Raw genomic sequence first — 12500 nt, 5'->3', positions numbered from 1 at the left:
CCGATCTGCGCTCCCAGCGGAGCACACGCGCCACACACCCGTCACCAAACTCAACTCCCAGGTACCTTTTGCCCCAATTTAGAAGCAATTCCTCCTCGGGGACGTGTAATCTCCTGAAATGTGCGCGCGCGAAGCACTGTGACACGGCCCGGCCTGTGCGTGCTAATATACCCCGATGCTGTGTCGTGCGTGAAATATTGGAACTTTTTTTTTTTTTTTTTAATGTGACGGCGCGCGCGAAATGGACCCCGCAAAGTCGCGATCGTGTGTGCGACTTCGAGAAGTGTAAAATTAGCATTCAGACAGGCGGCCACCCCAATTCGAAAAAAAAAGGAACACCACCATCCGACGGTCCGGTGTCGGCTAGCTGGCTGGCTGGCTGGCTGGCGGTCTAGCGAACTCGACCAATAGACCACCAACGGCAGACGCGCACACGTTCCGTTTTCCAAGGTGTAAGAGGTTTGAAGGTCACAAACACGATATATATGAGTGCCCCCCCGCCCCGCCACCCCTCCTTCGGTTTGGCCTGGCCCGCCCGTCTTGTTGTAGAGCGGTTTCGTGATGTGCAACGCGACTATGGAGGCGTGCATGAGTGTGTTTGTGTGTATGTGTGCGCGTGGACACGCTTGGACGGAAAATCGTTGTGTTGCCTGTATTGAACGAAGAAATGGAACCAGTGACGACCTCTGTCAGTTAATAGAAATCCTTGGCTTCCGAAGCGGCAGTTTCTTTTCTCAACTCACTGTACGGCGCACGCTTGCCAATGGTTTGCGATTGTTCCTGGTGTGAAACAACCTTCTCTGTGGAAGGTTTGGAAAAGTCCTACGGAGCCGCCAAAGAGGGAGAGCAGGAACTTGCCTAAGGACAAACGATAGTAGGACTATTGAGAGTTTGCGGACACAAGAGAAAAAGAGAGCGAGAAAATGAGAGAGAAAGAAGAGAGCGAGAGAAGTGATGGGAAAAAGGAACTTTTCGGGTTTTCAACTGCATCAGCAAACGGGGGACCACACGTTACGGGCCTCCACCTACACACCAGCACGTAACCAGCAGCAGCAACATCTGCAACTAAGTCACACGCAACTACCACCACTACCTGCTTCATTAGACGTTATACTATCCATTACTGTTATTACTACTACTGCTACCGTTACTACCTGCTCACCGAATGGCAGCTGTAGCAGCTGCTGCTGTTGCTACTGCCTAGTACCAGTGATCAGCATTAGCACCGGAAGGACATCCGACCGTCTCGGTCACGGTAATCGTATGGATCGAGGGAGGGGTTCTGTTTTGAGGGGGTTAAAAAATGGGGGGAAGCCAAACGGCAACCCAGCGTGAACACGCACGATCACATCCCCGAAGAAATGGGAGGTTTGTGCGCGGCGGTCTGTCGATGGAGCGTCGTGTTGTGCGTTGGGATGTGTTTCACCCTCGCATTAAACAACCCTCGGGCTGACCGCAAGTACCACCATCGTATGTTGTGTTAAATGAATCTCGAATGCTTTTAAATGCTCCCGCTCTCTGTTTCGTCTAGGTGGCAAGGGCACGGGGTAACGAATTAAATATGTTAGTAAAAGAAAAAATAGAAGGGTTGGATCCACCCCTTCGTCATCATCTGGCCTTTACGGTCAGCGCCGAACACTTACACACCGAAAGAGGAGAGTGATCTCTTTTCGAATGGCGCGAATGCTCTGGTGCTACTTCTGCTGAATGCAGAGGCGAAGCAGGTAGTCAGGCAGGACGAGAGAAGGATGAAAGGAAAATCAACCCCCAATCTCCCCGCCTACTGAGGGAAGAGGGTGGAAAATTTATTTTTGGGCGTTTTTATTAAAATAAACCCACGAGCACACCAGTAAGTATCGCACTCATATGGTGGTGGTGTTCCGTCGTATGGTCTGTATTTGTGTGCCACCTCGTGCCTTCTCCGCCCGTGTTGCGTCCGCCTTTAGACCCACGGCGACCACGAAAACCCAAACGGGCGGCGGGGGGCTGTCGTCGGGCAATGTGCTGTGACAGGTTTTCCGGTTCGCGAAAGCCATGTGCTCTTGGTGTGATCGAGGACGGATCGTGTTTCCTCTTTTTTTTTCCTTCTTTCCTTCATATTCGTCTGAAGTCGTTGCGCCGGGGGTGTCGATAGGATTTTTTTCGATTTTCCTCCCCTTCTACCTCCACCGAAAGGGGTGAAACCCAGGCGAGGAGGCAGGACGAGGCGACCCTGAGAGAGAGAGAGAGGGCGTAATGTGAGTGCTGCCTGCCTGCAAGCGAGGTCCTGTGGAAGGGCTGAGTCGATCAGGACAGGAAGCTTTCTTCTTCTTTCGATTCCGAGAAAATCAATCTATTTCTCGTGCCCTGGGGCACTCACGTCACTCTCTCGCGTGCTCGCTCATGGTGGTTGGCAACACGACGCTCTCTGGCTGACTCTCCTCTGATGTCGCACTCTGCAGGAGCAGCAGCAGCAGCAAAAGCAGCAAACGGTTTGCGTTTGCTCTTTCCACGGTCGACGATGACGCCGTGGAGGGGGGGGGGGGGGCTAGGAAAACGAGGGGAATGGGGAGGGTCAGGAAAAAAAGAGGTTGCGTTGCGCAACTGTTTCGATCGCTGTCAAAGTGACGGTGAAGTCGACATTATACTAAGATACTAAGGACATGCCTCGAAATGTTCCCGATGTTTTAATTCATCACCAAACTCATTCTCAACAATCGACAATAGGCTCTCGAAGGTGGTGGTGTTCAGCGGCACAGTCAGTGTTTGACTGACGCCAGGGACCGGTAAGAGTCAAGGCAAAGTGTCCTGGGCAAAGAAGATACTGCTCTAGGCATCAAGGCACTCACAGAAAATGCCTCAGGTAGGTTATTGTGTGCGCACAGTCGGTCCAACACCAACACGCGAGTGTCATGCATCGACGCAGAGCAGAGCCTTTTCGTCTACCGTGATTGTTAGGGAAAGCCAGGAATAGATCAGAACTTCCGTCTACAAACTCAATTAATCGGAATTCGATTGAAGCATATAAAAACGAACGAACAAACAAACGAACGAATGAAATGAAGAGAGGATATGTTGAGTACAATCCCATCCCTATGACGTTACATAATTGCTGCAAATGATGAAGCCCACCTCTGACTGACGATGACGAATTTCCGGCGACAAGCAACCGAATGAACGAACGAGGTGCTCAGGTGCTTACAATGGGACGAATTGTACCAGCGCCAGGCAGACGGGGAGGGGATGGGAAACGTGATTGTAAAATCGATTACAGCCGCGCCGATGTGACTTCCGCGACATGTGATTGCATAATTTTTGCGTCAATTTTTCTCGCTCATCTCGCCTCGCTCGCTCGCGCGTTGCTACATAATCTGCTGCGAGCTGCTCTCTTTCCCTTTCCTTCTAATTAGTTGATCGAAGACGATCTATTTGTGTTCAGATCTTGTTAACAGCGCAAGGCGATGAGCACTGCTGCAACTCATCGGAAACGGTCACTTTTCCGGTAATTGTTGGACTACTCAGCCCGCCTGCCGGCTCTGGTATCATCGCTTTTTAGTGTATTGGGATGGTTTTTATTATTTCCTCTTTCAATGTTAGTGAATTGGATTGGAACTGCCCGGCGGTCACCGTGCGATGGCCGATTCCGTGACCCTGGACTCACGGTGTGGATGTTATGCAATAGCGCACACACTTCACAAGTGACACCTCCTCTCTTCCACCAGCGCATCACACCATGAGCTCCAAAATGCGCTTCCGATCACGCGGGGGGCACATACTGCTTGCTGACTCGCTGCTGATCGGCCTTCAACCGACAGCAACACCAATACGCGCCCCGTCTCTGAAAGCGGATTCATTGAATTAGAATATCAATTGAAATGGTAGCGCAGAGGGAGGGGGCGGGGGCGGTAATAACATGCTTGTGCCCCGATGAGACGAAATGCGTGCAAAAAGTCAGCTGTTTGCTGTATCGATCAGCGTGTTTGCACATAAATCATACTGCTGCCGCCGGGCCGCGATCGGTTGGTGGACGGACGACGGTAAAAGGGATGAATTTGTATCCATAAACATCATGTCGTGGTGCGCGTATGGTGTGCAGGTCAGCCAAGGCATAAATCAATCAAACAGCGCGAACCGCGCGCGCGATGATCACCGTCAGAGCGTGCTGCGTGCGGAGTGATGGAACGAACGGCGGCGTGATGTTGGTGCGCTGATTGGTTGATTGAACTTCGTCTACCACGGGACGCTGTTTGGTGATGGCGATGGCGAAAAGAGTGGATTGTGTCCGATTGTCTGCTAGCATGCGTTTCACATACACAACAGGGGCCCCAGCAGTCGAGAGAGGGAGGTTGTGGCCATGATTTGACGATCGGACGGACTGGACTGCGTCTCACACCCTTTCTGCTCATCATGCTACGGAATATGAAGGATATATTGCTGCCGGCTAGTGAGATTAAAATACACGTTGTATGTGCTCTGTTACCTGCCTTGTCGTACAAACATCGTAAACGAAGAAATCCCACCTCTAAACACCCTTTCCCCCGACAAGGCGCATGCCTTGAGATTTTTGTGGGGTTTTTTTACTAAGAAAACTTGAAAGGAATTTCCCCGAGAGATTTACTGCCATACGCGGCAGCATCAGCACGTTTTAACGGCTTCATAAAATCCCTTAGCCTTCAAGCGCCTTTCTGCTCGCTCTCTCTCTCCCATATGTTGTCGATCAGACGCCCGTCGATGTCGAGAAGTCACCGTCAAATCGTGGCTCGGGTGCGCGGCTGGAATGTGTTTGACGGACAACGGCAGCAGCAGCAGCAGCCACTTGCGCACATTAAGGCCAGTTACGCTGGTGGTGCTGTACAGTAGTGTAGTACACCAATACAAACCAGCGGCAACATGCTGCTCGTGGAGTGCGCTCAATGCTAATGTGTATTATATCGATTCTCATCCGCCTGCTGCTGTGTCTCCGATCGGCTGCGATCTGATCTTGATCGACATTAGGGTGTGGGGTTAACTGGTATGAGCGCGTTCTCGTTAGTGACTCGCTCGCGGTGGTTCACCTTGCCCATGATTCCAATCCCCGTCGCTCCCCGCTCCGTACCCGCGACTTTGCGCTGGAGTCACTGGAGCCTGAATGGGTTTGCAAACTCGTTTACCGAGATTAGGTGACGGCCTGCTTCACCTCCACTACCACCTCCAGTGGCTCATGTTTATTCAAATTCCAATGAGAGCGATGGTGGCGCAGTACTTGTTACTTGTGCACTGTGATGAACGGTCTCTCCGAAAGAGGGGGGTTGCCATTGAGCTCTAGCTCTGTATTGACTTCAAAACGGTCTTCGATCTCGCTGCTGCCCAAAGGGATCGGTCCTTGGGCGCACAACTTTCGCAACGAGATTCTAGCGAATGGAGGAAAAAAAAAGCGCCCGCACGCGACAATTTAAGGAATTCACCATCAGGAATGTCGTCTTGCTAAGCTAACGTGTCACCCAATAGGGGAAGGAGGGATGAAGCTGAAGTTCTCGTTGCCGAGAGCAACCTGAGCGAGATAACCTTCTCCAACATCGCTACTGGCTGGCTGGCAACTGCTTCGCAGGTGTCTACTAAATGGCTAATAAACAACATTTTCATCCCCTTTCGGACGTTTTTTTTTTGTTCTTCTCTCCCGTTTCTTTGCTGTTGCTCCTTCTTCCTTTTACCATCACCTGTTTGGCAAACTGTACCGAGCACGTTTACACAAAAAAAGAAGAAAATCGATGGAGTGTAGCAACAACCAACCCACTCAAACCAGCACGACGACGACGCGGACGAACGGCGACGTTCAGATCGTTTATCATATTCCTGCTCTGTCACGTTCACGTTCCGGTGTGGTGTGTACCACCGGGCGAGGGGGGGTGGGTGGTGACGAGTGTTACGGCGGTGCCGCTGCTCGAGGCGATGCTTTAACGATGCCTCGGAGTGACAGATGCAAATAAAGGACGCCATCTTCGCTGTTTGCTCCCGTCGTCGTCGTCGTCGCGGCTTGGGGGAGGTGGAATGAAAGGAAGCGTAGAAGAAGGGGCTCTAGGGCCTCAGGGTAAATCCAATCCATCTTCTCCCCCACACACAAAAAAAAACCCCAGCACTACGCCGTGTATCCTTTTGCGATGGGAAGTGAACCAATATTGACACAAGCCACCACCTCTTCCTCCTCATGCCCACCATAATGGTGGCGCGCAGTGCCCAAAATGGAACCGGAAATCAGGGCTCTCGATTCGCCGGAAGTAGTGCCTTTTAGCTCAACCAACGCCGAAGCACCAAGCACTCGGCTATCAAATTTCAAGAGCAGCAATTGGGTCAATACGAAGGGTGCTGCTTGGGCGCGAAGGAGTTGCGCTTCTTTTCTGCCGTTTAGTAGAAGTGCGCGATCAATCAGTCCAGCAATATCGTTCCACTGTGGCACGTACGCCTGTTGTAGCTTGTTATGGCTACTATCAGTGATTGAGTCAGCAGAATAGGGGGAAAAAATACTTGTAGGAAATCCCATCACTACTAGACATCCGATCTGAACGCCCGCCCTGCGCAACCAGGAGCCCCGGCGGGGCGAGATCAGCAAGATACTACACGACCTCCATCCGCTGTCGCTCTATTGTGGCAAGTGGCACACCGACGTTCGCTCGCTCGCCCGCTCGCTTGCCATTATAATCTGAATCATGCTGAGCCGTCCGGTTCGCAGGCTTATCAGCGTTTATTTTAACTCTCTTTTTCTTCGTTTTGTTCTGTGTGTATGCGTTCCAGTACGTTCCCATGGCTCCCGTGTCAGAACGTTGCTAAGCCAGTTGTGCGCGAGAGCGTGCGCGCCAGTCTGTCGGTTCGGTTCCGTGGAATGGCCGTAAGTGGCTCTTGTTTATGTGTTTGGTCACTGGAGAACTAAGCCAAGCCGCCACAGTTCGTTGCTGCACATAAATAAACAGCTGGATGGATTGCGTCTTTGGGTGCAAGCGCCGAGCGAGATCCTCCTACGACTAAAAACATCCTGGATTCTGGTCTGGTTTCAAAAACCGCAAGCACGTACAAGATTCCATGCTCGTCTGCTCGCTCCATCACGTGTGCCAGTGGGGGAGGGGGAATGTTGATGTTGATCATTATTCGGGGTTCGGGTATTTATCACTTCTCTTGCGATCACTTCGATTTCACTTGCTGAGAGTGACTTGTTCGAACTGAAGCGGCCTCTGGCCTCCTAAAACATATAATGCAAATGTAAATAATCAGCCCAACGAATGGAGTACACGCGCAGATTGATCGCGTCTCGCCAACACTCCAGCTTCCGTCTTTCCAGCTAGACGGATCTAAGCTCTTGACTCGAGACGCGCGCCGATCGGTCGTACCGTCGAGCGCAGCAGCACCGTACTTGTAGCAGGAAATGTAAACAGAGAACGGCCGGCTGGCCAGAGGCCGTCGAGGGTGGCTGTTGTAATCGGACCGTGCGCTACCAACGTGCTTTTGGTGCTGGTCGCTCTCCTTTCGGAAGAGCAATCTCACAGGAGATGAACTCGTGCGCGACCGATCGCGGCCTGGTGATAGCGTGGCGGCACTACGGAGTCTGTGTGCTGTGGCTCTGTGCTGACAGGCCTGAGAACTCGTCAGCAAAAATGAGCAATTTTTGCTGACTCGACATGCGCTCGAAACGCGCTTATCGGACGCGGAACGGAATCGTGCGCCGTCAACGCGTGAATCAGATCGTAAATTCTTGCATCTCACCAGGCAGACTGTGAAGAGAGGCTGTTGATTCACTGTCACTGGTCCGTTGCATGGTTGTTTGTTGACGTAAGCGACCGCTACCCTTCTGCCTCGTTCTGCTACTGGAAGTCGTTGCGATTGATCGCGAGAAATGGCAAATTCTGGCTGCACGTGTGGCATCGACGGCGTCTATAACTTACACTCAGAATTCAACATTATACCCCGGGAATGTGGAACGCGCATTACTCATTTGTTCTAGGAAATTGACAGCGCAGCGTTTGGGGTCGCGTCTCGACTCGAGAAACCGAGAAACACCGGGCGCCTCCATATTCTTCTTCTTCTTCTTCGAGGAAAAAAATGATTAAAAAAATGACTGATCGTGACTGAAGGGGCCCGCTGTTGTGGCGATCTCCGTGGTGGCAATGCGTTGTGGCGTCTGGTCGCGAGTATAAGTTGTTTATTATTAGCAGAAAGGAAAATGACAAACACATTTTTGTGTGGCCGGTGGCGGTGCGCGGATTTGCGCCCAGCGGAGAACCTACCAAAGCGGAGAGCAGCTGCTGACCCCCTCGAGGGGGTGTACAGGGATGGAGTGATTGGCACCGTGCCAGCCGGGAGAGCAGTTGTTCGACGAGAGGTGCCATGAGTGGTGGTGACGATGAGTTTGTTTTTGCTGCTACGTTTTACGATCCCATCGGTTCGGCCTCAATCTCGAAGTTAGAACATCATCGGAAGGCGCAACCCTTCATTCAGTTGGGTGATTCTCTCTTAATGCCTGCGAGAACCTCGACACAAGACACTGACCTTAAGCTAAAGCTTGCTTGGGGATTCGATGAAAATATCAATCACAATCCGCGCTGCTGCTGCTGCTGCTGCTGTCCCATGTACACGATGACGAGCACGTGTCCATTCCGGTGGCCATTCCGACCGGGGGAGCAGCGCTACTCAAGCTGCTCGTTATGTAACGCCAGAAAGAGAGAGAGCGAGGCAACGTTGTGTTTCTTGCTTCTCAAGACACACTAAGGTTTTGTATTGTATGTTCGGATGAGAAACGGGAGGGAGGGGGTGGTTTAGGAATCCGCACTGGCAAAGGTCACCGCTAAGCCCCGCCCCCCCCCCCCCCCCCAAATGGTGGTCGTCCTGCTCAGCCAGCATATCGCTCCCGGATACCGAGCGAGCATGGAAAAAAACGCATGGATCGAAAATCCGCTGCTCCCGATTATATAATAATACGGAAAATCCCGGACTGCGCATGCCCGCTCACACGGGACGGCAGAACACCGTGCCCGCTTGCTGTTGGGCGCGCTTTTCCGCAACGGCTAGCGCCAGTGTTCTGTTTGCTCTCCGTCTTTTGATTTTCTCTCTCTCTCTCTCTCTCTGGTTGTTTTTTTTCCAATCTGAGGACATCTAAAACCCACACAAACAGGCACACGAGAAATGCTCAAAAGTGGAGCACACTCGTCAAAGTCGTCCTCATTGGCACGGCAACCAGCAGCGAGCTGTGGCTGCTTGATGACGCGTGTTTCACTCCAAGCCTCTCTCTCTCTGCGTACGGGTGTGTGTTGGTGTGGTGACCTCCCTCACACAGGCCAGAGCTTTTCCCGTATTGATTTCTATTTATTGGAACACGCTTTGCTCCTTCACGGTGGCTCACGTGGAAAGGTGTGGTTCTCTCTCACTGGAGCAGCAGCATAATTAAGCGACAACCTTTTTTCTGACACAAACTGGCATAAGATCCTCGAAAATGTTAAGGTCGTTCGTGCGTTCGTTCGTTCGTTTGTAAATTCTTAGATTCACCAAAAACGGCTAATCGTTTTCAGCTACGTAACGCTCGTCCGAAAATCCGAAAAGGCTCTCTCTGCGATTGCGAATGGTTTGTTGCATGCATCTCGTTGTACGGTTCATTGTCCTCTTTGTTCCATTTTGCTCCATTACATTCAATGCTAATTGTGTTTTTATATTTTGTTTTTTCCCCATTTTTGTTTCGCTTTTTATTTTTTTTATTCCTGCACTTCCCTTGTCCCACCAACCGTGTGTTCCTGCCTGTACCTGTGATCGTTTGTTGTACCGTGTACATTGCATTTTGACATGTGTGCCATTATGTGCTTCTTGTCACATCTGTTTTGTGCCCCAAAAAAAACGTCATTCATCTTCCCTCCTGTGTGCTACGTGCGCGTGTTTTATGCTCTATTGTTTGGTTTCGGTTTTCTTCTGTTTACCGTGCTGTCGTGCAAACGAATATCACCACAACACACGACAATCGAAATCATATCATCAAATCATCGGCCACTCCGTGACTGGTCACGCAAACCCCCCACTCCCAAAAAAAAAAAAAACTCCGAACCCGAAAATCGGTCCCATCCGGAACGCATCAATTCAACGACAACATCACCACCAACACCCCCCCAAAAAAAAAAACACATCCATTCAACAACGACTCGACATCATGCTCATCATCAGACCGGTAGGACGGATTCGTACCGTGTGGCCACGGTGGCCCCGCTGAAGGATGACAACCGTACAGCCGACGGTCAGTTCAAGGTATTATCATACATTTTCTTGCTTCGATTATTATCAGATTTGTTTTGTTTTTTTGTTATGTGCTCTTATGTTTTACGCAAATATGCATGACACCGATTTTCATTCCGTTCCTTAACAACCCTGGCTACATAACCTAACAAATGGCTCCGAAAGCTCCGAAATTGCGGAGTGCAGGAGGTGCTACTAATGAGGTTAGAGAACCCAAAAAGCCGCACGTAACTTATGGGTCTCCCCACACTAACCGAAAAATCCTCCACCATAATCTGCTTAACATACGAGAGTAGCCCGGAATTAACAAAAAGTATCGAGCGCAATTGGACCACCGGGGGCGACCACGCGCGAGTCAACCGTTTTTGGTTGGATTCCCTTTTTTTTTTCTCCTCCCCCGGCCGTGATTTTTGCAACGAGCATTCCAATGTGTGTTGTGTGCGTGACGAGAAGACCGTGGACAAGTCCAGCGACTGGTGCCAAAAAACCTGCAAAACGATACCCTCCCAGCCCTAGTAGAACTACTAGGAGGAGGAGGAGGAGGAGGAGGAGGAGGAGGAGGAGGAGGAGGAGGAGGAGGAGGAGGAGGAGGAGGAGGAGGAGGAGGAGGAGGAGGAGGAGGAGGAGGAGGAGGAGGAGGAGGAGGAGGAGGAGGAGGAGGAGGAGGAGGAGGAGGAGGAGGAGGAGGAGGAGGAGGAGAGCGAGAGCAAATGCCACGGTTGGCAGGTTGCCTAATCTTTTACATTTCGGTCCACGGTCCCCCCACGGTCATGCGGTTGACGGGCTATGAAGGGCTTACACAGTACGCAAGCCCGCCCGCCCCAGTGAGCCTGACACGAATTTTGTGAGAAGGAGATTTTCTTGACTTCCAACATGTTGTTTAAGGTGCGCTCGGTTCTTGTACTGATTGGACATATATAAATGTGATTTGCTATATATACGTACACAGTACGGGCCCCCCCCCCCTGGTGGGACCGGAGTAAGCTAATCGACGACGACATGTCCAATCGATTTGGTGTAACTTGTGTTCGACGAGACGGTTAGTCTTGTGAAAACATCGAGCAAAGGAATGTGAACCAATAACTTATTGTTTTGAGAGGTTTTTCCTTTTGGTTTATAAGTAAAATTCAGCATTTCTTGTTTAAGTTTTTGTTATGAAATCGTATCATCCTTAATTTTTATAAAGAACACAAACAAGACTAACCATTTACTGACATCCTCATCATACAATCTTCATAGTTCCAATCATTCTTAAACGTATTGCTTCCCTGGTGTGTCTATATGTGTACCATAGTTTACATGTTTTGCATGCGCTTGTTCTCTACGTTCTTTCTATCCACTCAAACGTACCTCCGTGTTGAAGACGGAATGGTATGTTCCAGCCAAAGGAAAAGGTAATTTATTGCACCCTAGAAGCTAGTCCTAAAGTATAAACCTACGTTAAGCACATGATAACATGACACCGCAACAGAACGTGGCGTGGTGGTGCTTCCACACCTGGCCACAAAGGTGTGGTCGTCGAAGCCATCGAGTGTCTGTCTGGCTTTCTGCCTCTTCTTCATTAACCTAGTAGTTGATGATGCTATCGACTCGCTGCCCATTCGCGCACTCTTTCCCCCTATCTTAATTGCAATAATAACGAACTAATAAGACAGTCTTCATGCCAATAAAGCCCCTCCTTCCCCGGCACCATCAATCGACGACGTGCCTTGGTTTTGAGCGTCGACTCGAAAAAATCCTTGAATTTATCGTGGCGCGCTCGCTAACCGGTGCGGTGCGTTTGCTGATGAAGCGTATCGACGTCATTCATTCCGCACCGTAACGATGTGTCTGGTGTGTGCTCCTCATACTCACTCACTCGGCATATAACTCTTCTTCCAACGCCGAACTCGAAACTAGAGCAACCTTCAGCTACCAGCTAGCTTTGCTAAACAACGTTCGTTAACGAGCGAGAGTTTAATGTTTTTTGGGGTGAGATGGGATCGAGGCGGCCGGTTCTGTATGCAAATAGCTCTGGTTTTGGCCTCTGGGCGCCTGCTGTTTTGCAAATGACGTAATGCCGACGGTCCCTAGGTCCTCAGGCGGGACCTCTCTGGAGGGTGCTGTCAACCCATCAGACAAGAAGGACGCAAACCACACCATTTCCCCGCCGAACCGATGCGGCGTAATGGCGGCATCTTTTTGTGATACTCTATACCTGCCTCATCACTGAATGTGGCCTGATGGCCCCTTCCGAATGGTGCCAACGGTGCTCTCGCTCCCATTTGCTGTCACTGTCCACT

The 12500-nt window shown here is 50.8% G+C and overlaps 1 protein-coding gene across 8 annotated transcripts in view; it reads left to right on the top strand.

Moving 5' to 3' along the window:
- Positions 1–12500, top strand: part of LOC126571008 (sodium/potassium-transporting ATPase subunit alpha) — a 62206-nt gene that overhangs the window by 29449 nt on the left and 20257 nt on the right. For 4 of the 8 annotated variants that reach the window (XM_050229205.1, XM_050229206.1, XM_050229203.1 and 1 more), the window contains exon 2: positions 10150–10230. The exons of 2 other annotated variants lie outside the window; for them this stretch is intronic. In XM_050229205.1, coding sequence (XP_050085162.1) covers positions 10150–10230 — 81 coding nt within the window. Of the gene's footprint in view, positions 62–2706; positions 2843–10149; positions 10231–12500 lie in introns of all 8 variants that reach the window. 2 more of the 8 variants (XM_050229207.1, XM_050229210.1) reach the window with 2 other exon arrangements.

This window comes from Anopheles aquasalis, chromosome 2 (assembly GCF_943734665.1).
Source record: "Anopheles aquasalis chromosome 2, idAnoAquaMG_Q_19, whole genome shotgun sequence".
NCBI classification, from domain to species: domain Eukaryota; kingdom Metazoa; phylum Arthropoda; class Insecta; order Diptera; family Culicidae; genus Anopheles; species Anopheles aquasalis.
This window is presented reverse-complemented; position numbering and strand designations above follow the sequence as displayed.